General features: G+C 37.2%; 2 protein-coding genes across 2 annotated transcripts; both read right to left on the reverse strand.

Moving 5' to 3' along the window:
* Positions 1–3454: 3454 nt before the first annotated feature.
* On the reverse strand, positions 3455–4486 carry LOC148675537 (trace amine-associated receptor 13c-like). The gene has a single exon (XM_088623500.1). It carries the CDS (start codon positions 4472–4474, stop codon positions 3455–3457), a length of 1020 nt encoding a protein of 339 aa, XP_088479626.1. The 5' UTR covers positions 4475–4486.
* Positions 4487–17183: 12697 nt separating this feature from the next.
* Positions 17184–18257, reverse strand: LOC148675538 (trace amine-associated receptor 13c-like). The gene has a single exon (XM_088623501.1). The coding sequence runs from the start codon at positions 18255–18257 to the stop codon at positions 17184–17186; it is 1074 nt and encodes a 357-aa protein (XP_088479627.1).
* Positions 18258–27735: the final 9478 nt, after the last annotated feature.

Consider the following 27735-nt stretch of genomic DNA (forward strand, 5'->3'; position numbering starts at 1 on the left):
AACCAAAATCAAACGGGACCGAAGTCAAACGAAAGGCCTCTCCTTGCTGAAAGCCTCCATGTTATATAGTGAATAAAATGTGTTCTGATTGGCTGAGGGCTGATTAATTATGACATCATATTGAAACAGTGGTGTGATGGTTGGCCAATGGGGAAGGGAGAACAATCAAGGGTCAGCAGTGTGGAACATAGAAAAAACACACACAGAACACGCACTGGGACGTAACACTCCTATTCTTTTTATGCTCAGGTACTAAGATTTCCCTTCAGTGGTAAAATTCCATATAAATATTCAATACTTAAACGGGCACAGTTAAGACATTAAATATACATATACATACTGTATACAGTACAGTTTGCATACGGTAATATGTTTATGTTCCTAAATCAATATCTTTTATGAGCATGTGAAAGGCATGGTGAATCGATTCTCAAAAATTACTGTACTTTGCATGATTGGAAACAAATGCGTGATTGCGAAATGCTGTGGTGTTACTTTTTCAAAAATGGTCAATGAAAATAAGAATGTGGACCAGGGCAATACTTTGAGTTACAGCTTGTCCAAGGTCATTCATTATTAATACTATTAGTAATATCTTCGTTAAAGACTTTGATGGCGACAGCTCAAACATGAGAGGTTGAGCTTTATTAGCTCCACCTTGCGGAAATTCCGGATACTATTATTTTGCTTGCGGTATTATAGGATATTTTAAGGTAACTCGCGGTATTTACCGGTAACTCGCGGTTTTGACTGTTTTGACTATGTGGCCACACAATCATAATACATTTTTGTATGTCCTTGAACCTTGGTTTTTGAATCTTTTGATTCTGGTCCAGCTTGGTGGAGGAAACATCCTGGTCTCCACTACCACCACAGACAGGATTAAGTGTTCTAAAATGATTTTAAATACAATTGGCCATCAATGTGATGGTATTGTTATATGTTTATGCTATTTATATTATAACTTTTCACTCTAATTTTTGCACATAGTCTGTAATTTAAAAAAAATCAAAGAACATCATAAGCACGGTGTGTACAGTAACTCCTTTTCTTGATATGTCCTACATGAAGCATGGGAAAACTGCTTGTCAATTGATGTCACTCATCAAGTTCTGTGTTAAGATACACAGGTTTCCTGAAGTGACCTGAAAATCATTTGCTTTCTCATTTCCTGAAGATTTAGTAACCATCGTGTTCCTGAAAAAGAACTAAAATGCGAAGAGTTTGAAGATTCCAGCAACACCTTTGAGATACTGTATGTTTACACCTGGCCTCATACTACAAAGTAGAAAAGAGGGCTTTGCACTCAAATTTGTTATTTCAGGACAGTGTATCCTGTCTTGCACCCCTTGCTTGCTGAGAGAGGATATGATGGAAAAGTACTTCTATGTTTTTACAGAATATAAGTTGTTTCTCTGGTATTCATATGGGTTTTTAAAACTGTTAAGAGCCTATACCAGGTACTTCTCGGGTATGTGTCCTGGACAGAATATCAGTCCCTCACAAAACACACAAACAAGCACAGGGACAATGATTTACCAAAGTGGTGCTTTTGGAAGGATGGAAGACACGGAATCAAGTGACAAAAGCCAATACAAACATGGAGGGTGTCCATGCGTTGGTACCTATGTGAGATGGTATCATCCGGAGCCGTCTAGGGAATGACATTAGGGAAGGCACAGCAAGGTAGGTTGGGATGACAGATGGTAACTGAACTAATCCATTGTATGAAGGGAGCACAAGCGAATGAGTCCAAAGGAGGTCCAATACTGTTGCCGGGTCACAGTTCATAGACTAAAAAGCCAGGAGATCTATCCGAGACGAACAATTAAAAACCAGGGAAGAGGGAATGGGAACCAGGAACATGGAGGATTAAAAGGATAATGGTGATAGGCGCTCCAAGCCCTGGATCCAGAAGTCAGGACGCCGTGCTGAAACCTGTGCCCTCGGGCCACTCCTGGTAGGTGGGCTTCCAGACGTCCGTCTTCCAAAGCTGAGCCCGAAACCACGGAGACAAGGGACAAGTGTGTGTAATGAAAGTAAATAATACAAGAAAGGTGGGAGCGCCCTCTAGAGGAGGGATGATGATCGTGACAGAGAGTTTCCATGTGGATCTATTGAAAGACCAAGGGGTCTCAATTCCAATTACAACCAGCACTCTAAGAGGAACTACTCTTGATTTTGGTATATTACCTTTTTATATATTTTATTTATTTATATGACCTTTTTTGTTGTTTTTGACTGAAGGAGTAGAATGTGTAAATTCATTTTTTTTTGTACTAAATGTAAATTTAGGCCCAAAAGACTTGCAATTGTTCTACACATTTTTTACTTCCCAAATTGATTTTTTATGTGTACATAATTTATTGTAATTTAATAAAGATTCTTACAAGCTTAATGCAGGTTTTGAAACACGAATGTGATGTCAAGTATTTTTATTTGCTCCTCCCAGGCAGTTCTGTATAAAAACTGTGCTGATGAGAAAACACATGTAAAATATTAAAAAACAGGGAAAATTTCTTAATCTCGTGTCATGTAAAGCCCTTATCCAGGAGGTTGTTAATCATATGACTTAAATCAGAAATGTCTAAATGCAGGAACAATTTAACAACAATGAGTTGTTAAACACATGGCTATTCAGCCCTCCAAAAATAGTGTTTCCTGTATTGAAACATTATTTTCTGAATGGGTTGGTTGCTAAAACAAGCACTCCTAATTTAAAGCAGCAGATAGTTTAGGGTGACCTGTATGAATAACTGAATTGGGTCTTTCTGGGAACATAGTTGGTGACTTTTCCTTAAATATTTACCCTTTACAATATTACTGTGTTTGTATGCCATTAAATATTTCCCCCCAAAACGAGAGGCTTCTCATATATTTTTATTTTAATATTTTTACTATATACAGTATATAAACTAAGAATATATCAGAAAAATAAATTGTCATCAGAAATTAGATATATTTATATTCCAAAGTAATAGATAACACAGAAAAGTTTTGAAATTGAAAGTATTAAGCATTTATTTAGACTGCAATAACTGCAATAGACAGCCTCATTTTATCAATATGTTAAAAATTCAATTACCAGATTAGGAGTAAAACCTGACAATATACATATACTGAAATAATCTGAAATCAATCACAAGATCTTTTTTTACATCTAATACAGTTTTGTACAGAATTAGATTTATAATAGGACATTTTTTTAAATAATGCAAGAAAATTCCATACACACATTTATGTTACATTCACTCTGAAATTTGTACTTTACATATTCAAAATTAAACTTTACAAAAAGTTCAGATGTGATACTTTGACACCCTATATTATGCTGTGATTTGATCATTTCAGAAAAGTTTACTGATTTTTTATCTGGTCATCAAAATATATTGAAAAACTGATAAAAAAAAGTTTAAATATATTTCTATTGTGTTAGATTATGTAAATGAAATGGTTAAATATTGTTCGGAAAGAGATTTATGAAAGAAGAATCTGTGTAACATACTTTGAGTGTTAAAATGAGCTTGACAGACTTTTGAAACCAAGGATAAAACAAGGCATAAATAATTGGATTGATACAAGAGTTAAGATAAACTATTACAATAGGTGAAAACTGAAATGCTGTTATGGATATGTTAACATTTCCTTCAACGAGTGTCCAAATGTAATATGGCACCCAGCAAAAAAGAAAGGAAAAAACTACAATTCCTAATGTTTTTGCAGCTTTCCTTTCTGATTGTTTTGACATTTTATATTTTTCTACATTTTTCTCTGTAAAAACATTGATAAATCTTGCATGCCTTCTTGCAACTGTAAATATTTTTATGTACAGTGTAATTATAGTAGAGCAAGGAAAAACAAAATTAATTATTATATCAATGATTCCCCAAGATTCACTTACTATAACTAAACACTCTCCAAGACAAGCATTTAATGCATCAGCATTATCAAAATTTCCATTAAAATAACCCAAAGCCAATGTATAAGATGGTGATAAGAACCAGGTGAGTAGAATCAATATTTGAATCAAATTTACTGTTATTTTAGTAGAGTAAAGCAAAGGTTCACATACAGCAAAATAACGGTCAATGGCTATTAAAACCAGATTACTGAGAGAAACTGAAATAAGAATAGAGGCAAATAACAAGTAAACAAAACATAGCAAGTCCCCAAAGTACCAACAGCTTTCTATCAGTGCTGTCACAGTTAAAGGTAACATAAACGCTCCTACTAGAAAGTCAGCCACAGCCAGGGACAGCAGAATCAGGTTTGTTGGTGTGTGGAGCTGCTTGAAGTGAGAGATGGAGATGATCACCAACAGGTTCCCACACACTGTTAGTCCAACAGCCACAGCCATCACTGTGTACAGAGCAGCATAGGCTGCTGTAGATCGAATTTCTTTATGACAAGATGCGTTGTTAGATGGAAAACAATAATATGCAGACTGAGGTTCTTCTGAATCAGGGTTTTCCATTGCTGAAAATTAAGTACACATGCAAATTAAGGAAGAGATTTCTACAATTCAAATGTGGTGAAATGAAATAAATGATTTTCCATAAGCAGATGTGTGCACTGCATAAAATAAAGTAATATAACTAAAGTAATAAGTATCATATCATTTCTATATGTTTGACTTGATGTGAAACAGAATGAGATGTTTGTTATTGCTCATTATTTTATATCTGGGGGTTAATGCCCCCCCCGCTCTTAGTACATCTTGATCATTTTTCATTGGTTTGTAGGACATGTTGATGCACTGGAGTTTTGTGAGGAGCCTAGAGAATCACTGCACCTCAGAAAATGATTTGAATTTGAAAACAACAGTCAAATATTTTCTGAAAATGATATTTGACTTTTTTGAAAAGCATATGATTTAATGACTGTAGCAGTGCACATTGTTATTAGTCATTACATTGATTTTAAGTCTGCTGATGATATATTTTATGTCATCAGCAGTTTATGTAAGTTTTACATTAACCACAACTTAAGAAACCAGTACAATACAATATTTCAGAAGAAAATATTAATTAGCAGTGGATATGAAATGTCACTTAGTAATGACAGTTTAAATGAATGTGCAATTAGGCTTCTTAGGATGTTCAAAATAAAAAAAATACATCATAATATAACAACAATATGATGTAACTACAATACCTTTCCTCATTAATGCATAAAAATGATTAAAAGATTTGTGTTTAAAAAATGGCATCTATCCTTCCTTCATCAGAAGATAAAGGGTTATTTTTATTATTTGAATTATTCAATGCAAAAATCTTGAGGAGCATCAAATTTGAATATATTAAAGGGAATATATTTGTTATTGCTCATTATTTTATATCTGGGAGTTAATGCTCCCCTGCTCTCTCAAGAACATCTTGATCATTTTTCATTGGTTTGTAGGACATGTTAATTTTTGTGAGTTTTGTGAGGAGCCTAGAGAATCACTGCACCTCAGAAAATTAATCAAATATTTTACTTTTTTGAAGACCATACGATTCAATGACTTTAGCAGTGCACATTGTTATCGCTCATTCCATTTACAGTTAAAGGAGCATGGTATTTCATATATCACAAAATGCTGTTTCTATGTTGTTTTAAATTATGCTTTTAAATTAGCAACACAAATTGCTAATTTAAGCTTAGTCTCTTTCATTATCTGATACAGATGGACAATGTCTAAGAAATGTAGAACAATTGAAATCAGTTGGAGTAGCATCTACCTGCCACACAACAGTGACATTTGTAAACTAGTGGATCCTTTGAGGTGGTAAGTAATTCAGGGAGGAATGCATCTCTGGGCCAACTGATGCCAGCTCTCCTACACAGCACTTCCAGTAAAACCTCTGAAAACCGATAAAGGAATGAGTTCTTAACCTGGGGCGCCTGCATGTCATTTTTGAATTGCCAACATGACTTTGAATATTCTGAAACAGCTCACAAAAGAAACTACTGTTACAAATGGGGGGTTATGAAAATGGTGAAAAGCAGAAATTAACCGAGTGGTTTAGTCAGTGAGTAAAATAATTATTCATAATTCTCCAACTTGTAAGTGATTTCTCCAGAACATACTCGAGCAGCATGTGAATTCTTTGTCCTCTGGCACAGCTTTGGTGAGAGGAATAATAATTAATGCATACTTGCTAAAACAAATATTTATTACACTTGACTTGACCCAAACTACACTATACACAACAAAACATACAATACACACGTTATTCTACATACAGTATTTACAAACAAGGTGTTTGAGAAGCATAACATTCTACTCACCCAGACTGCTACTAAGCATTATTTTTTAACATAACTTCTAATGCCTACAGAGGCCACATGAGAGATAAGCACCCTTCTAACTAAATGCAATACAGCCTGCTCTCTCTTTGCACCCCGGACACCACAAAAATAAATGGGAGTTTATCTCCCTACTCTAGAAATGCACCCACAAGTAGAAAGGATGTTTCTAACCTAGGTATCTTTTACCCTGGAAGCCCAAGTTCCTGAAAAATACAGGATAGAATGCTCTCTCTAACAGGTTTCAAATACTAACAGTAGCTCCAAGTTAGGTTTTGTTTGGATGATCATGAAGTAGGGGTCTTGCCTGGTGCAAGCTTCAAGTTCCCACTCCTCTTACCTCCTCTGCTCTCTCGTCTCTCTATTCCTGTCATCTTCTTGTTGTTTCTCTGTGCTCTAAATGTGATCTTATATTGTGTGTTTCTGTACTGCTCCTTGACAATAACCCACACCTTAGCTAGTTATACCAAGGTAAACTTTAAAACTGTTTTTGCTGTAGAGATTCCCCCAGACCTCAGCAAACATTCTCTCTGCTTTGAAGCTAGAAGTGTTTGCCCTTCCAAGGATCAGAAATTGTATCTGTAATTTAAAGGACACTTCTCAGTCACACTACCAGTGTGTCACAGTGCAGTCAGTTGCTTGTTTCTATTTGGTAGAGTATGTGGACACTGGTACCATGAAAGAAAACTTTACTTTAGCTAGCCTTCTCCAACAACCACGAAGGCTTAAGACATTCTTGAAAAAGTAAAAGGGTTTATTTACCAAGGCACAGTATGTTCCAATGAAGCATCTTTGCTGAGAATGAACTCTGGATTTTCCTTTGTAATAAATATTTAATTTCACTATACAATCCATTAAACTACTTTTATGTAAGTAACAAAGTAAAATAATTAATATTTGTCATTCTCAGGTAGGCAGCAGCTCACATCCCCCGCTACGGGGGACCGCAGTTCTTCCACACATGAACACGTTCCTGATGGTGCTCAAATTGTTACACCCACGGGTCGTGTTCCGATTCGCCCCTCATTCTATCAAGATGGCTCCTCATCTAATTAAGCCTGACCGTCTATAAAACACCTGCCACGGGGAAGACACTCTGTCATTTGAGATCCCAGGGAGTGATACGCTCTTTTCTGTCATCAAATCTCTTCAAAGGAAATTTAAAAGAAACCCTGTTTGTGACTTCTAAGCCCAAACGTCTGATTCCTGAATTAGCTCTGACCTTGTTCTGCCTGACACTTCCCCGTGACTCATTTTCCTGCCAGAACCAGCCTTTTCCATGCCTGGATTCAGCTCTTTAACATTTTCTGCATGAAATTCTTTAACCCAGTCACTTGCTGTGCTTATTTTGGAAACATTTTAATGTGCTCATTTGAACAACATTTCTCTTGAACTCTTGCTGTCATTATTGTTGTTGTTGTTCAAAATGAAATACAAATAAGAATGACGCATTGGTGATTCAGAGGTCTGGGTGTGTTCAAAGTTGTACTTTTGACACATTGTTCCTTGGGCATAATGGAATAGTTAAGACTCTTTCTATAATAATAAAATATAATAAATAATAAATACACCATACTGACATTTTGTTAATTCTATATATCACAGTATGTTAAATATTACAATAATATTAATAACAAATTAAACAACAACATGAATGACCCTTCAGACCAAAAATCTCTAGGATGCTTGGAAAGCATAAGGGTATTTAAAGATATCCTTACACAGGAACCACGATTGTAGATTTTATGTGTATTTTATTTTAAATATTAATTTTTGAAGCTACTATATTATTTTTGTAAAATGTATATGTGTTTTGCAGCCCTTTGTTCTTCTTAGTAGTTTCTATAGTTATAATTTTTATCATTATTTGACTTCACCAAATCGTTGGATGGATGTGTTTTGTGCCTTAGAGGTTGCATTGTTCCTCCTCACAGTGGGGGATAATGGGAGTATCCCCATTAATATATGCTTTCATTATCCCTAATGCCTGAGGAAGCACAAACCAAAAGCTCTTTATGCTGTAAAGCCAGCAATACTGCAACCATGTTTATTTTCTTTATGATGCCACTTTGATTAGTAATGGAACATAAAACTAATTTTCAACAAATGACTGCTAGGCCAGCTTGACAGATGAATTTTAATAATATAAGTGTTCTTTTCAGTTTAGTATCTAAGACGTCTTCAGTAATCTCACAGGCGCTGCACTGTCTTAGGGACTCCAATTCCCATAAATCACACTGGATGCCTAAGTCACAAGTCCCTATGTTGCCTGGCATTGGTGACGTCCTGCAGGTCCCTCAGAGCTGGCAAATTCAGCATCCATGGACTGTTGTCACTGGTCTGTGTGCAGATGGAATACACATTGGATCTTTTTGATAAAGCAGGAGTCACTGCAAGTTAGTGCTGGGGATCTAATTAAAGTACCAGTCTGTGCAAGGAAACTATACCTGACTCACCATCTCATCTTCTGTCATCTGACACCACAGACGTCAAGAACTGGAGGTCGATAATGATGCTCTGTGTGACCGTCAAGATCCTGTCCAAGGTACTGGCCAGCAGACTGAGGACCGCCTCGCCCCACATTATCACCAGAACGTGCCCATGATGATGGTAAGCCTTGACCAGGAGAAAGTCTTCGACAGAGTAAACCACAGCTAACTCCTCATTTTCGGAGAGAGTTTCAGCTGCTGGATAAAGATACCGTACTCTGAAATGGGCAGTAGAGTCAACATAAATATACTCCTGGGGGATTTGATTCCCCAGAAGTCTGGAGTACGACAAGGGTATTCTCTGTCACATCTTCTCTATGTTCTTTTCACAGAGCCATTAACAGAGGTGGTGAGATACAGAGCCCCTCAAAATATTGGGGGTTTTGTTCCAGAGCCAGGACACTGAGACCATCAACTGGACTGAGAGAATCACCAGGGTGAATGTGAAGCTGGGTCTGTGGAAGACACGGTCGCTGTCCCTCATGGGGAAAGTGATGGTGTTGAAAGCAGACATCCTGCCGGCTTTGGTTTACCTAGCTACCTGGTGTACCTGTTGCCGGCCAGACTCAAACGAGAGCAAGGGATGGTCTTCAAGTTTGTATGGGGTGGAAGGTACAAGTACATCATGAGGAATCGGATGTGCCAGCCGATCGTGGAAGAGGGGATGACCTGCTGCCTTTCCCCCTGAAACTCAACTACATCCTATTCTGTAACCTCTGTCAGGCACTGCTGGAGCCCATCAGCCACAAGTACCAGTACTTTTTTCAGGCTGTGGTTCTCCATCCTGATTAGGCACCTGGCCCAGTGGACAAACACCGGACCAAAAGCTGAAAAGAGACATGAGACCTACACCCACACTGTCTAGTGGAGACAGAGCTATGGCCACGAGACAGCCAGAGCTGTGCACCAACCGCAGAGCCCTGTACAATTTGGTGAGGGTGTAACCGGTCACCGGAGAAAGGCTACAGGTTCCCAGAGAAGCCTGGGAAAGGCCAAAAGCACTAGACAACAAACTAAATGACCTTTATTGGACGGTTGTACACAAGAGGCTGGCGATCAGAGTGGTCCTTTACAGAAACTTGATCACCAAGAATCCGCATTGCACCTGGGATACATGCTTCACTGAGGAGACCCAGGAGCACTTGTTCTGGAGCTGCCCCTTCGCCACAGTGGTGTGGGGCAAAATGGACAACACCATGCAACTCCTGGGAGTGAGAATAGTGCCAAGCTATCAGGGCATCCTACTGGGGCTAGCACCTACCAGATCAGACAAAGGGACACAGTACTTGCAGGACTGTGGAACGCGAGGAACAATCTCATCTGGCACAACACAGAGTGGGGAGCGAGGGACCCTTGTGGACCTCAGAGGGAGGATGAAGCACGACATTGTCACATGGGGATTCTCCACAGCAAGGGACTTTGGGCCCTGTACAGATACTAAAGTGAAAATCCCTGATCCCAGAGCTCCTGCTTCTAAGTTTCAGAGCCGGGACAGGAAAATGACATGGACAAAAGCAAGTGGTGGGGCTTGTAGAGACTCTTTCATTGCACATACAGCCCCATCATCCACTGGCACTGATTGATAATAGACAATCTTCTCATTTGGAAAGTTTTTTTTATTTGATGATAGTTTGAAAATTTGTTAGGATGTGTACTGATTGTGAAGTGTTTTCTTTGAAATAAAGTTTATTTTGACAGAAAAAAATAATAATATATGAAGTACATTGGTTTCCTATGTCCAACAGTTGAGTGATGTCTTTTGATGTGCAGTATATTTTACGTTTAAAATGCATAAAGTCATAGTCAACTTCATTTGCCAGATGTTTGCCTTATCTTGAATTCTGAAATCTAAATCTTTACTCATATTATGCCCTGCTTCTACAGTTTGTGATGATATAATACTCCTATTTTTATCATCTGCTAATTTGATGTTTACCAGCTATAGCAGACTCTAGATCATTTATATAAATTTGGAAAAGCAATGGATTGCTTCTATCCAGAGCCTATTCTATTCAGAGCCTGGCTGGAGTAACTTTATAACCTGGTTATAAGGTTATTTGTTTATGAAGTTTCACCAAATTCTGATTCATGCTTTATAAATACTATTTCATGTCCACTTTGTATTAGTTACCTGTTTGGGTGGGTTTTATAATTACACTGGAGAGTTTTGGTGTTATAGTGCCCTCATCAGGCAGTGAAGGGGAACTTGGTGAGTGCATGATGGGATAGATGGGAACTCGTCTGGGATAGTGGGGAGATATTAGGGACATTAACTTCTGGGACTTCAGAGGAAAAACGGGTTTATGTACATGTTGTGCGTGTGTGCCTGTTCCATGTTTCTCCATCCTGATTTGTGATCTTGGGTTCGCACTATGAACTGCATGGCCTGGCTTCTATTAGTCAGGACCTTGCACCCAAAAAACTGAAAAGTAGTAATTAAATTATGTTCAGGGTCATGGTGGCCCAGAGCTTATCCCAGAAAGTAGCATATATCCTTGACAGAATGCCAGTCCATCTCGGAGCCCACACAGTCACAAACACACACCAGGACCACATTTAGAGAGGAATTAACCTACAGATGCAGACATTCAAAACCTGACCACACGCAACTACCCGCAAGCCACCGCATTGCACCGCGGTAAGTGATTGGCTGGCCAAAATGGCCGACAGGGGCACTCATGGTGCATTGGTCGGTAGTGAAAAGATTTAATCATTTAATCACTTTACTGTGCACATTTTAATCTGCTTAGGATTTGAATATTTATATGAAATTTTACCACTAAAGGGAAATTTTAGTAGCTGAGCATAAAGAGAAGAGGAGCATAACGCATCTGAAGGTCATAAATGATATTAATTTAGGAACATAAAAATATTACTGTATGTAAACTGTACTGTGTATGGCTGGTCTTGGTAGTTTAAAGACAAAATACACACCAGTCTTCCATTTTTCCCTAAACATTTTAAGCATGAAAGTTTTATGAAACGGTACGCAAATATGTGACTGCTGTATAGAATGAATTTTAATTAAAAAAAATTATTTAACATGAAAATTAAGCTGTTAACATCTTCCGCCTGAGAATAAAGTCACCCGTTGCTACCCAAAGCAGAAACACAGCCACTAACTAGCAAAGAGAGGACATTAGCTAGCCAATATGATAAAGAAATAAATGATTTTTTTGTTTATTTCTTTTGCACATTTATTTGAACATTTCCATCGATTGTACAAGCACTTAGAAACTGTCCAATCCCTAGTTCATCAGGCATTTTCTTTTACGCTGTGGGCATTCTCCCTGTCTGGCGCCAGTCTGTGTCTTCTAGGATATAATGCCAGTGATTTTTTATTAAATTTGGGTTCCAATAACGCCACAGCAAACTCTTGTTTTTATGTCCACTATAACAGACAATCTCTCTTGCTTTTAACCGAGCATTTCATCATTTCCTGAAATGAAAATGATTTACTTTATTTCCCTCACGGAATCAATAAAAGTATCTATCATCTATCTAAACTATGGGACAGAATTCTGGGGTCTCCCTATACCAGAGATTACGGTAGGGCTTTGGAATGGTTATTGACTGACACCATCTGACACCCCTCTGATTGGGGAAAAAAGACATGCTGATCTGCTCTACACACCAGGAAAACAAGAAAATATGTTGTTTCTATTCGAAACGCGTATTTTAAAAGTTTAATTAAGAATTAAAAACCTTACAGCATACACAGATTTCGAAACTGATCAGGAGGAAGATAAATCACCCGTGTTTCGCGAATAAAAAGTGGTTATTAACTATCGAAACCTGTTTTATGTATTTTATTTGTCATCCAAACCCGCAAACCCGTGTTTAATTAAATGTCTTTTAACGTAAATCATTATCTTTGTCTTCTGCCTAATAATGTTCACCACTCTTCGGCAAATTAATAATAAACTTTATTTTATATAGCGTTTTAAACGAATAAGTTATTAGATTGCTCATATACCTAATCACTTATTCTACATAAACACAGCGTAATTGCTCTCTGAAAATTCTCTTTTTCTTGTTCGTTTTCGAGACCTTGATCGAAACTGATTTGAGATGTCAGAACGGATTTATTTTCTGTATATTTCTGTGTGTGCATTTCCTGCGTTGCTTTGTCTGTCGAGATTTTAACTTTATATTTAGGCTCAGATTTCAACTATAGATCGTACACTAATTACTAGCAGTAAATACTGATGTTTTGCTCCCTCTTACCACAAAAATATTAAAAATAATGTATTGTAGCTGGGATTAACTTTTTTTCGAACGTGTCTCTACCTACTGCGACTCGGACACGGAATGGTTAAATATGGCGACAACTCAGGCACCCAGAGATGGGGGGGCGTCTTTCCGCCTCCATAACTAAAATGCCAAATAGGAGTAGTTTTTAATTCAGTTTGAATTATAACTGTACGTACTGTCTTCGTATTTGGGCAGGGCTTTAAAGAGAGGGCGCGCCAAGATTTTTCGGTGCTGTCGTCTCCGCTTTAAAGGTACCCCTGTCGTGGAAGAATTTGACCTCGGAACGTTCACCCAGTGTAATTATTGTATTTCATTGCTCTTTGACAGATTGTCTTAAAATCAATTGTTGTCAGAATATCCCCACCTCCAAACAAGAACAAAATTGCAACAATTTTATTAACTGGCTGTTTCAGTAACTTAAAGTATATATTTAAAGTAATAATTTAACAATGTATGTAAATGTTTTAAGATATGTTTATGTTGTGAATGTCTGTAGATTGTATCTTATTTAGTTTTTGTTTTGTTTCACGTTAATTTTATAAGGGAGAATGTCATAGAGACGACTCCCTTACCCCCCATCTTGATTAAAATACTTTTATTTTTTCACAATCTGGCAATGCCAGACAGAATTCACATTCGCTGCAGCCAAATGGCCATGCAGATCAGAAAATCAAGGAACAAAAACAATTATCACGCCCGGCTCCTCAATGGAATAGCTTTAACTTGCTAATGCGTTGGTGTAACAATCCGGATGTAGCAAGCTTCTAATGTCTCCTGACTTCGTGAAAGGAACCCAGCTTTCATTGGAAGACAATGAACATATTCTATCCGTACATGAGAATATAATGCTGGTGCGCTGGCGCGGTGGGGTGCTGAACCAGCTGTCAAAAAAAGTTTGTTTTTTTTAAAGTCAATGTGTCCATAATATTGATATTTTGCTACTGTTTTGCTAATTGCTATTGCTACTGAGTCTCTGTGTCTACAATACATTGTAAACAAACCAGTTTCAGAGGTATTTTCAAGCCCCAGCCACTGTTGTTTCATCAGTTGTTATCCTGTAAAGTGCTTTTGAGAAGCCAATAGCAATTAGCAATATCAAAATAGCAATATTATGGACACACAATTGACAGCTGTTTTTTTTTGACAACTTGACACAAGTTTATCAGTGAAAAGACCACAGGCTTTCTTCCTCCCCCCTACATTCTCAGAGTAGAATAGAATTTATTATTAGCACAATTTATTACAGTGCTAAATTTAATATTATTGATTACTAATAGTTTATGCTAACACCTAGCTTTCTTAACGTGAGAAGTTCTACCGTAAGTAAGTAATGTAAGTACTTACTGTACTGTACTTAAGTACTACTACTGTAAGCAAGTTAAGGAGTAAGGGGTTTTGGTTTTGGAGGGGGGGGGGAGGTGTCTTTCGCTGGAAGACTTGCCCCCTTCTAATTTGAAAATACCTGTGAAACCGGTTTAATTAGTCACAGCCAGCACTCCCGCAGAGAGTGATGAAAACCGCGCGGCGCCAGGCGAATGCACATTAATATGTTGGGCTTTTGGGCTTTTGGGCTCAGGTGGATTTGCGCCTTACAGTTCAACCTGCAGTACCGCTGTGTACTGTACATACAGTACGAACATGTTATTTTAAAATATAAAAAATGTCAATATACTGTAGTGTCCATAATATTTGCTATTTTAGTTTTTCAAAGAAGTGTTTCTGTTAAAAGAAAACTCATAGCGATTGCTGGATTTGAACACCCGACTTCACACTTATACAGTACTATAAATCGGTCGCTTAAGTCGTGATGCCAACGAAGCAAGTCATGTGACATGCGCTGAAACAGCAATACAGATATTGCAGTAATATGGTTGGAAGGTCAACCTCATGTAAGACTTTGGTGCTTAAAATGTTAAGGGAGAAATTGAGTATTGGTTTGTATTTTTTCTTTAAAACACCAATATCAGCAACATACAGTTTACATAATATGTTAATGTTCCTAAATTAATATCGTTTATGACCTTTATGACCTTTGTTATGCTCCTCTGTGTTTTATGCTTAGCTACTAAAATTTCCCTTTAGTGGTAAAATTCCATCTAAATATTCAATACTAAGCAGATTAAAATGTGCACAGTAAAGAGATTAAATGATTAAATCTTTTCACTAACGACCAATACACCACATTATCTTCCGTGTCATATTAACATTGGAATGTTTTTTTTTACAAGTGTCAATACACAACCTGTCTGCTCTATAACTCTTCAGTTTACAGAGAAATTCCACCAGAGCCTCACAACATTGTCCAATAATACTCTTCTCGTGTCTAATTTTTAGTGAAGCAGGATTTGAGCTACAGACCATAACATAACATAAAAAACAGAATCCACCTGTGATTCAGGTGTTAACAAAATGTGTTTACAAAGAAAGTGAAATACAGTAATACTACCAGCTATATAGATACATATATTTAGATATTTAGATCCTTAAATTAATATCATTATTAATTTATTTAGATACGTGCTTACATATTCTCGATTATAAAACAGAAAATTCCAGTCCTGGAATTTGACTGGCTGACACCCTTCTGAAGCAGTACCATAATCCCTGGTATGCGGACGCCCCTGAAATTTGACTTTTTACTGTGTGATAAATTTGAAAGACTACTTCTTAGCATAGATAAGAAAGGGTAGATAAAAAAGTTTGGATTCTCATGTATCTGGTACAAGTATCTTTTAAAACAGTCTTTGTTGTGCTCTTGAGGATCCTTGTGATATTTTGAGCTCTGGTTGAATGATAAGTGTCACAGTTTAAATAATTTTCGTTGTTAGAAATTATGAAACGCTCTGTTAAAAGCAAGGGAGTTTTTATGTCTCTTATGCTAAAAGAAAATGCCATATGAACTAGGGTTTGGACAGTTTTTCAGGGCTTGTACAATCGATGAAAATGTTCAAATAAATGTGCTAAAGAAATAAACAAAAAAAAGGAATTTATTCCTTTATTCTATTGGCTAGCTAATGTCCCTTCCTTGTTAGTTAGATCAACAAAATGCTGTGGTGTTACTTTTTGTCGATGAAAACATAAAGTATTTTATTTTAAAATGACGGTTACAAATAATGTGGACCAGCGTAATACTTTGAATTTACAGCTTGTCCAAGGTCATTCATTATTAATAATATTAGTAATATCTCCAGTAAAGGCTTTGATGTATAAAATATTTCTGCATAATTAAAATATTATGATAAAGCTAGGTTGTGTACTTTTTCCCAACTGAGCAATCTTGCTTTCATAAAATATACCAACTTTTTTATGACTGATGATTAACATGCTGTAATACACAGTTTAAATTTAAAAGCTCAAATGCTCTACATGAGAGGTTAAGTTTTATTGGCTCCTCCTGGCGGTTTTACAAGGTGATTCCGGATAGTTTCTGGTATGACGTCAAATGACGCGATACACCGCGTGATACTGTGTGAAACTGCATTTTGATGTGACACGCCCACTGCGGTGTACAGCGAAATACCCCACCCGTTTTGAATGGCTGCATCTGTACCAGCATGTTTTTGGACTGAGGAGGAAACTGGAGCAGCTGGAGAAAATCCAAGGAAAACATGCAAACTCCAAACAGATTGCACTACAGGAATTGAACCCAGACTTTAATCTCTAACCGAACCCAGGGCCCAGCACTACTACTGTGCCACCATGCCAGTCTGATAAAAAATAATTAAAATATGTAATTAACCCCTCCACATATAAAACCCGATTTTTCAAAGATATACCTAAGTAGTTAGCATAATTAAAAAGAGCAATAAATCAAAGGCAAACTAGAAAAGTGTTAACAATAATACAGTCTAAATAACACACATACATAAAAATGTAAAGCTATTTACAAAACAAGGCATCTAAGAGACCTACATTCTACTGTCACAGAAATACTGTTTCATGTCTACATCAATTAGTTACCTGTTCGGGTGGATTTGATAATTACACTGGAGAGTAATACAGGGTTGCAGGGGAACCGGAGCCTATCCCAGTAAGCAGCAGGCAATTCTAGCATCCAAGATACACTCTGGATTGGATGCCAGTCCATCACATGTCACCAGATATAAGCAGTGAAACCAATTTCCATTTTGATTTGGCTAAATTATTATCAACTTAATATATTAGAAATAATATAAAGCTATCCAACATGCACAAAAATGAATGCTTGTCTTTAAACAAATTTATAAAAGAAGATGCTACATAACATATTTTAAATGTGAATATGAGTTTCAATGACTTCTGAAACCAAGGATAAAGTAAGGCATAGAGAATTGGATTGACACAGGAGTTAAGATAAACTATTACAGAAGGAGTGAAGAGAGCCGCTGTCGTAGATACATTAACACTTCCTGCAATGAGTATCCAAATGTAACATGGAATCCAACAAAGAAGAAAGGCAAGCACTACAATTCCTAACTTTTTGGCAGCTTTTCTTTCTGAACTTTTGGAAATTTCACTTGAGTTTCCTTTCATGTGCTCTCTTCCTACTGATGAATTGATTATTTTTGCATGTCTTTTGGCTACTAAAACAATTTTAACATACAGGGCTATCATTATAAAACAAGGAAAAATAACAGTAAATATCAGATTACTTATTCCCCAAAGGTCAGTAACTACAAATGAACACTCTCCAAGACAGGAATTTAGCTTTTCTCCATCATCAAAATTTCCATTTAGGTAGAGGAAAGCCAACATGTAAGATGGTGATAACAGCCAGCTAAATAGTATTAATAAATGCATGACATTAACTGTTATCTTAGTAGAATAAAGTAATGGGTCACAAACAGCAAAATAGCGGTCAATGGCTATTAAAACCAGATTACAAGAAGAAACTGATACAAGAACAGAGTCAAAAAACTTATAAACAGAGCACAGCATATCTCCAAAGTACCAACAAGTTTCTATTAAAGCTGTCATACTTAAAGGCAACACAATCAGTCCTATTAGAAAGTCTGCCACAGCCAGAGAGAGCAGAATGAGGTTAGTTGGTGTGTGGAGCTGCTTGAAATGAGAGACGGAGATAATCACAACAAGGTTTCCACACACCGTTAGGGTAACCATAATTACCAGCACCGTGTATAAAGCAGCATAAGCTGCTTTAGATCGCATTTCTTTTAGACAAGATGCATTGCTTGAAGGAAAACAATACTGCACAGCCTGAGGTTCTTCTGAATTAGCGATTTCCATTGGACTGGAAAAATCTGTTGAAAGTTAAATCCACACAACAGATTGTAGACAGAAAACGTTTTGCCTTTTTGTTAACTTTGTCCATAAATGTATTCAATACACAAAGCAAAAAGGCATAGGAAGGATTACAAAATAATCAGGGTATTTAGGAATATCTCAAAGTGTTCAAGGAGTTTGATTTTTACTCCTAATCTTGTGTACATTAATAGGTCTCTGCCCCCTCCTACTCCTGCTGTAAGGGGGAGCTGATGACTCTTCATTGGTGAGAAATCTGTCTTAATGGAGCTTGGAGAACAGATATATCTTGTTTACTAAACTTTGAAAATGCTAATTAAGTCTTTCTGAAGAAAAATAACATTCAGCATTTAATTAAATTTAAAAGTTTGAAAAACAGCCTCTTGCAGAAAGTATGACATTTTTCTTTTTCAGATTGTATATCTAGATTCCTTTTCCTCCTGTGGAAAGAATAGAATACAGTATATACTCATAGGTGGCCCTTGTGACTGAAATTTCACTAGTAAATGTATTTTGGTATGAATGTAAAGTACTTCATTCTTGTGTAATTTTTAAATTACCTGACTAAATCTGCATTTCACATAAATTTCTATTAGAAAATGAATCGGAATCTCTCTACTATGGCTCTTAAAAATGCTAAAAAGGGAAATTATTTTTTCTATCCTTGATATTTTAGAACCTTTAAAACATTAACATGAAAGTTGTTTTTTGATTGCATCGAATTTAGAGTGCTCAAATTATTTTACACTACAAGTCATTATGCACAGATGCAGCCACCCAGATTGTGCCACAAAACTCATTACGGCATCAAAATGACTTCACCACACTGCCTTAAGAATCTTCACTGGCCAAAGAAGATCGATAGGTGGTACTTTAGGTGCGTTAGATCTTATTGAAAACATCAGCATCATTGAATCTGTTGTAGTACTTCTTTAAATCAACTTAATATGGAATATTAATATAGAATCGGAATCACAGAGCTGAAACTTTGTTTCTTTTCTTCTCTTTTCAGCATGGAATAAATCCTTTACTTGTTTCTTTGCATCTTACGCATGCTAACTCAGCTACCTATGTGAGCTATATTATTTTTGTATGACAATATGTTAAATCTCACTGTCTGCAGATGAGGTGAGATCTCTGCTAAAAGTGAACACATGCAAGGCTGCAGGACCCGACGGCATACCCAGTCGCGTCCTCAGAGCCTGCGCTTATCAACTGGCGGGTGTATTCACAGACATTTTCAACATGTCTCTGGCCCAAGCCGTAGTCCCCACCTGCTTCAAGACAACCACCATCATCCCAAAGAAAACCACACTGACATGTCTTAATGACTACCAACTGGTGGCACTAACACCTGTCATTGTGAAGTGCTTCAAGAGGCTGGTCATGAAGCACATTAAGGACACCATTCCAAACACACTGGACCCATACCAATTTGCCTACCAGCACCACAGATCCACAGATGATGCATTCTCTTTTGCCATACACACTGCCCTATCCCATCTGGATAAAAAGAAAACATACCCAAGGCTACTATTCATCGACTTCAGCTCAGCTTTTAACCCTATCATTCCAGAGAAACTAATCAAGAAACTCAGTGCACTGGGTCTCAACACCACCCTCTGCAACTGGATTCAAGACTTTCTGACAGGCAGACCTCAGGCTGTAAGGCTTGGAAACCACACCTTCTGCACACTAACTCTGGACACTGGGGTCCCCCAGGGGTGCTTAGTCCATTACTCTACTCCCTCTACACCCACGACTGTAAGGCTCCCTTGAGCAGGCCTTGGCTCTTGCCACACGGGCTGAGGTCACGTCTGGGGAGGCTGGCAGCTCCAGCAGGAGGAGTGCTCCGTGCCAGGTTGCCAAGACTGCGACGGATGAGTCGAGTGAGGAGGAGGAGATGGCTTGCGCTGTCGCAAGCGCATCTGCCGCCGCTGTGGGACGAGAGCACACCGCACTCAGGACTGCCAGCCTCCGGATCCCCACACACCGACGAAGGTGTCAGGAGGCACTGTGGAGATTTGTGCCCCACAATCCACTGTGCGGAGGATCGGCCATAGCCAGAGCCTGTACTCTCCGTGTCGGATTGAGGAACAACCCTGCCTGGCCTTGATCGACACCGGTTCATCTGGTGTCCTTCTGGGTGCCGAGGGAGCCAGCTCCCGAGGATGGGAGGGCACCGATCTGTGCTTACGGATGGTCACTAGTCAGCTCGCTGCCGTCCAGACAAAAGACACTTTCCATCCGTCTGGGAACTGCAACAGTGCCCCTGTTACCTCGCCTCCAAAAAAGAGGACTACATCCTGAGGGCTGGACTTGTTGCAACAGGGGGTGTTTGGGGGTCATTAATGATATTAACTTGGGAATATAAATATATTATACAAACTGTATATGACTGGTAGTGGTAGTTTAAATAAAAAAATACACAACAGTATCCCACTTCATAAATATTTGATGCTTCAAAGTCTTTCACTCAGTTACCTATGGTACTGTGGTTATTTTGGGAAAGCTTTGAGGTGTTTGTTCTGACAATATTAAGTATATATTGTCAAAAAGCTATACATGTTTAAATTTAAAAAAATTTCTATGAATACTTGTGCTTGTTATCGCAGTAAAACACTATGTACTTTTTAGAATCCGCTTAGTAGGGAATATAACATGGAATCGTGTATCTAAATAAATTAATAACGACATTAATTTACGGATCTAAATATAATATATTTATATAGCTCAAAATACTACCGTAGTCCACTTTCTTTGTAAACATCTGCATCAATTTGACTCATTCACTCGTGATTACTTTGGAAACATTTTGCCTGCCCTTTTCGGCTATAGCTAAGCATAACTCAAATTCTGAAAGCTGGGGTTCCAATCCTGCTCACGACATGAGCTCTCCTTTAACAAATAAGCATTTATTTTACAACTTACTAAAATAGTAAATATTTTGGACAAAGTATTGAATTTTCTGATATTTCTAAATATCACAATGTGTTTAAAGTTAAATTAGATCAACAACATAAATGGACAAATGTGTATACTGTCACCATTGGGAGAACAAAATAGATCAAACCGGTTTAATTCAAGTCAATTCAAAATACCTTATTCATTCAAGTGGGGCATTTAAAGACAAACCTTTAAACAAAATCGTATATATTATAATTATAATCAAGAATAACAAAACGATATTAAAAAGACTGTTGAAACTGAACTATAATAATATATCTGGTAATTATTAACAATATTAATTTATTAATAACAACTAATAATTTCAAACGGCTTGCATTTTGAAATTGTATTTTGTTTGGGGTGATTTGCCAATGTTTTCACAGATGAAAATAAAGAAACAGAATGCAACATCATAATATAAAAAAATCGACAGACCAAGCACAATCTGAACAGGCACCTCTGCACTGATAAGACGCACAGTTGTTTTACATTGTAGCTACAGATGCAGCCATTCAAAATGGGTGAGGTATTTCGCGGCATACCCCGGTGGGCGTGTCACAGTATCACGCGGTATCACGCATTTCACGTGTGTCACGTGACTAACTATCCGGCGTCGCCTTGTAAAACCGCCAGGGGGAGCTTAACCTCTCATGTACAGCATTTGAGCCTTTAATTTGGAACTGTGTATTACAGCATGTTAATCATCAGTCATTAAAATGTTGGTATATATTATGAAAGCAAGATTGCTCAGTTGGACAGAAGTACACAACCTACCTTTATCAGAAATATTTATGCATCAAAGCCTTTACTGAAGATATTACTAATAGTATTAATAATGGATGACTTTGGACAAGCTGTATACTCAAAGTATAATTTCTTTAGCACATTTGTACAAGCACTTGGAATCTGTCCAAGCCATACTTTGTCAGGCATTTTGTTTTACTTCAACGGGGCATAAAAACTTCCTTGCTTTTAACAGGGCGTTTCATAATTTCTAGCTACGAAAATGATTTAAAATGCGACACCTATCATTCAACTAGAGCTTAAAATATCACAAGGAAAAATACACACCGGTATTCCATTTCTCCCTAAACATTGTAAGCTTCGAAGTCTTTAACTAACGTGAAACCGGAGTCAACAAGCATACTTTTAGAATTTGATTAAAAGGGAATATAATATGGAATCGCATATCTCAATAATTTAATAACGGTATGATTATATCCGTGTACTGCGGCAGAGCTATGTAGGGCTGTTTCGCCTGCCTGATCATGTGAGCTCTCTTGTAGCCTACTGGTCTAGGTGCGTGCACACCAGCTGGTAGGTTGGGTGTTCGAATCCAGCTGGTTCTGGACTTTTCATTTTTATTTATTTATTTTTTAATCGCGTAACATAAACATATTACCGTATGCAAACTGTACTGTATACAGTATGTATATGTATATTTAATGTCTTAACTGTGCCCGTTTAATTGAATTTAAAAAACATATTTAACACGAACATTAAGCTGCTTACATCTTCCGCCTGAGAACAGTCACCCGTTGCTACCCAACGCAGAATGGTGATTGGCTGACACCATCTGACACCCCTCTGATTGGAGAAAAAAGACGTGCTGGTTTGCTATACCAGGAAGAGGATTCTTTCCATTCAAAACGTGTATTTTAAAAGTTTAAGAAGTAAAATCCTTACAGCGTACACAGATTTCTAAACTGATCAGGATCGTTACCTTTGTCTCATGCATAATAATGTTCACCGCTCTGTCCAGCAAATTAATAATAAACTTTATTTTATATAGCTTTTTAAACGAATAAGTAATTAGATTGCTCATAAACCTAATCACTTGCTTTTTCTTTTTATTTAGGCTCAGATTTCAACTATAGATCGTATTATTAATAACCATAATAACAACCAACCAACAAAAACAACCATATAAACATAATACCAACCAAAAACATAGATAACAACCACAATACAAAATCAAATAATCAAACCATTTTACACTCGCAAAGTCATCCAATTATCATAATCCCGCCCCTTATGCAAAACCAAACCTTCCTCCCATCCCAGTTTATCCTGTTTATCATAAACAAAATCCACCTCAATTTTCAACATAAAGCATTACACAAAATCAATACCTCAACACTCCATACTCAACAACGATAATTCACAAACAGCCAGAACATGTAACTACACATTCCCAAACATGCCTAATTTCCATAGCCCCGCCCCTTATGCAAAACCAACATCCCTCCCCTGTTCTCTCTCTCCCCTGGCGGTTGTAATTGTTTTTATTTTCAAATAAATTTTAGCAAAGTCATGTATTTTAAAAATCTTAAGATTTTTCTATTTATGTCTTTATTTAGTGGTTTCATTAGTGACAAAGGCTAAACTTTCTTGGAAAAATGTCTTTTATGTAAACCATGTTTGCTATTAATTCATTCAGGGCTAAAATATGTTCATTGTCTTCTAATGAAAGAAGGGTTCCTTTCGCCGTAGTCGGGAGCCTAGCCTTTAACTAGTAAGTACTGTATTTACTGGGTTTTTGAGGGGGGGGGGTGTCTTTCGCTGGAAATCTCGCCTCCTACTTTGAAAATACCCGTGAAACCGGTTCAATTCGTCACAGCCAGCACTCCTGCAGAGAGTTGGGTTGTACTTGCAGTGTATACAGTACACGCGTTATGCTCTTCGTTAATGTCTGTGAAGTTTTATTTAATCTCTGAGCCATACTGATTCTTCTGGAAGCACACCAGTATTCCACTTTCTCCCTAAACATTTTTAGGATCAGAGTCTTACATGTGGTTATTTCGAAAACGTTTGTACGTGCTCCTTCTTACCATGTTACTGTTTACCGTTACTGACCATATTAAGTTTAAGTGCCTGTGGGCACTTTTCCTGTCCGTGGGGGGTGGACCGTCTTTCATTAGAAGGTTAGTCTGTTCTGCTCTGAGAATGTAGAGGGGGGGGGGTGGGAAGTGCCCGCGGTCATTTAATTAGTATTAAAATCTTAGTTATCTTTCTAGTTCACAGGTTTGCATGCATAATTTAATTTTGAAAGCCACTGAGACATCAGGTACTACTGTTGTATTTATGAAAAAGAAACAAAACAAAAAACATACTAACAACTGTGCCATCCTACTCCTTAGTTAATACATTTTATTATTCATAAACAGTTAACATTGTTAGCAAAATATTTTGAATTATATTTAACCCTATTTTTTCTTTAGTTTTGTATTTAACTTATTATATGATAGTCAGACTTAATGTATATTAATGTATATTTGAACAATGAAAATATATTTTTACAAGATTTTACATTAAGCACTTAAAATTAATATGGTTAATAATAGTAAACTGTAACATGCTGTAACAAGATCGGTTAAACTTCGAAGAAAATCCTTTCAGAGAAAATGTTTCAGGTGTGAAGAACAAACCTGTTCCCACACACCCTGCCCCCACTACCATTAGAATATACACAAACATTTTAGCGTTTCATTCTGAGCAGAAGACCCTCACACCTGAAGAGTGCTGGCTGTGACGAATTAAACCGGTTTTACAGGTTTCAATCACAGATTGGGACTCAGTAAAGTAACACACAGCGCCAGTGGATTTGATAATACTGTACCTAACCAAAATCCGCAATATGGAAACAGAACCTGTGTAATTGTTGATAGATGATGTACTCGTAACATTTTTTCAAGACGAACTACAACATTTAAAAAATGACTTGTATGTACTTGATATCTCTAATCAATCCACGGGTCCCAGCACAAAACGAAAGTAAAACGCATACCGTTTCGCGCTTCTTATTAGTTGCTCAAAAGTAATTTGACCGTATGAAATGCATAATATAAACCTAGAAACATATACGTGAGCAGTACTTAAGCACTGTAGTATCGGTGTTAAGACATACCTCTCAAATACTGTAAATCAAGTTAAAAATATCTCAAGAACGATTCTGGTCGTAATGAAACCATGTTTCGTGTATGTTTTCTTTTTCATCTTGAAATAACTCATTTCTAAATACCTTTTTCACTGTTAACATCTTGTAGCAACTTTGCGACAAAATATACACTCTGACAGTTCATCCTGCTACCAACATTAAATAAAACAAATCTTAAGATTTCTATATTTATGTCTTTATTTAGTGGTTTCATTCGAAGCTTACAATGTTTAGGGAGAAATGGAATACTGGTGCGTATTTTTTTCTTTAAAGTACCGAGACCAGCCATATACTGTATGTTTATGTTAAGATTTCCCTTCAGTGGTAAAATTAGATATGAATATTCAATACTTAAACGGGCACAGTTAAGACATTAAATATACATATACATATTGTATACAGTACAGTTTGCATACGGAAATATGTTTATGTTACGCGATTAAAAAATAAATAAATAAAACTGGAAGGTCCAGCACCACCATTATGTTTATATGGTTGTTTTTGTTGGTTGGTTGTTATTATGGTTATTAATAATACGATCTATAGTTGAAATCTGAGCCTAAATAAAAAGAAAAAGCAAGTGATTAGGTTTATGAGCAATCTAATTTCTTATTCGTTTAAAACGCTATATAAAATAAAGTTTATTATTAATTTGCTGGACAGAGCGGTGAACATTATTATGCATAAGACAAAGATAACGATCCTGATCAGTTTAGAAATCTGTGTACGCTGTAAGGTTTTTACTTCTTAAACTTTTAAAATACACGTTTTGAATAGAAAGAATTCCTCTTCCTGGTAGTGTGTATAGCACACCAGCACGTCTTTTTTCTCCAATCAGAGGGGTGTCAGATGGTGTCAGCCAATCACCATTCTGCGTTGGGTAGCAACGGGTGACTGTTCTCAGGCGGAAGATGTAAGCAGCTTAATGTTCGTGTTAAATATGTTTTTTAAATTCAATTAAACGGGCACAGTTAAGACATTAAATATACATATACATACTGTATACAGTACAGTTTGCATACGGTAATATGTTTATGTTACGCGATTAAAAAATAAATAAATAAAAATGAAAAGTCCAGTACCAGCTGGATTCGAACACCCAACCTACCAGCTGGTGGTCACGCACCTAGACCAGTAGGCTACAAGAGAGCTCACATGATCAGGCAGGCGAAACAGCCCTACATAGCTCTGCCGCAGTACACGGATATAATCATACCGTTATTAAATTATTGAGATACGCGATTCCATATTATATTCCCTTTTAATCAAATTCTAAAAGTATGCTTGTTGACTCCGGTATCACGTTAGTTAAAGACTTCGAAGCTTACAATGTTTAGGGAGAAATGGAATACTGGTGCGTATTTTTTTCTTTAAAGTACCAAGACCAGCCATATACTGTATGTTTACGTTCCAAAATTAATATCGTTTATGGCCTTCACACGCGTTACAGTATGCTCCTATTCTTTTTATGCTCAGCTACTAAGATTTCCCTTCAGTGGTAAAATTCAATATCTACAACGGGCACAGTAAAGACGTTTACAGTACAGTAAGTCTTTCTACGACAGACCAACGGACCACGAGTGCCCCTGTCGGTCAACCAATCACGCACCGCGGTATCGCGTGTCATCTTACCTGCGGTATCTGTACTGCGGTGTCTTTACCGCGCACTTTGAATGGCTGCATCTGTAGTCAACAAATTAAACAGAAAACTTAGTAAGAATAATCTGTATTTTACCATTTGTATATGAAAGTGCTAGTTTTATGTAAAGGCTAGAGATGTATGTGTAAAAACTAAGTTACTCTTAAAATTTAAAAATTGGATGTACTGTACACATCATGTGTGCTGCGCAACAGCTTCATACACTGACACAGGGAAGATAAAATTAGGTTTCTTTTGTTCATATTTTATTTTGAAAATATTAAAATGTGTGTGAAAAGTAGTTTTTTTGTGTATATGAAAAATTCACAACATATATTAGACATCAGAAAAAATGTTCTTAAAGTGCATTTAGCATTGAATTGTCGCAGTGTGTTTACCTTACCAAAAAAATATTATTGTGGCCCCAACATTCTGTAGCGCATACAGGCATTCCTGTGTTTTTTTAGAAGAATGTGTCGAATGAAAGCACTATGACAGACTGGAAGCATAGCACACATATTACTTTGTTATCATGATGCTAGCATGACATCATTAGTATATCATATGCTGACCACGAGGGTGGGTGACATTAGGATAGTTAAAATGCTTTTTAACTATGGTAGTTTTTCTACTCAAAGAATATGCTGTTGAAAAAGGTGGTTATCGATATAATAATAATAATAATTGCTAACACTTAAATAGCACTTTTCTGGACACTCCACTCAAAGTGCTAATCCCCTCCACCACCACCAAAGTGCAGCATCCATGTGGATGATGTGACGGCAGCCATAGTGCGCCAGAATGCTCCCCACACACCAGCTATTAGTGGGGAGGAAAGCAGAGTAATGAAGCCAGTTCAGAGATGAGGATTATTAGGAGGCTATGATTGGTAAGGGCTAATGGGAAATTTGGCCAGGTTACACCCCTACTCTTTTCGA

Source organism: Lepisosteus platostomus, chromosome 3 (assembly GCF_059453375.1).
Source record: "Lepisosteus platostomus isolate fLepPlt1 chromosome 3, fLepPlt1.hap1, whole genome shotgun sequence".
Lineage (NCBI taxonomy): Eukaryota > Metazoa > Chordata > Actinopteri > Semionotiformes > Lepisosteidae > Lepisosteus > Lepisosteus platostomus.

Coding starts and splice junctions, on each gene's coding strand:
- LOC148675537 (XM_088623500.1), bottom strand. CDS start 4,474: ATGGAAAACCCTGATTCAGAAGAACCTCAGTCTGCATATTATTGTTTT.
- LOC148675538 (XM_088623501.1), bottom strand. CDS start 18,257: ATGGAAATCGCTAATTCAGAAGAACCTCAGGCTGTGCAGTATTGTTTT.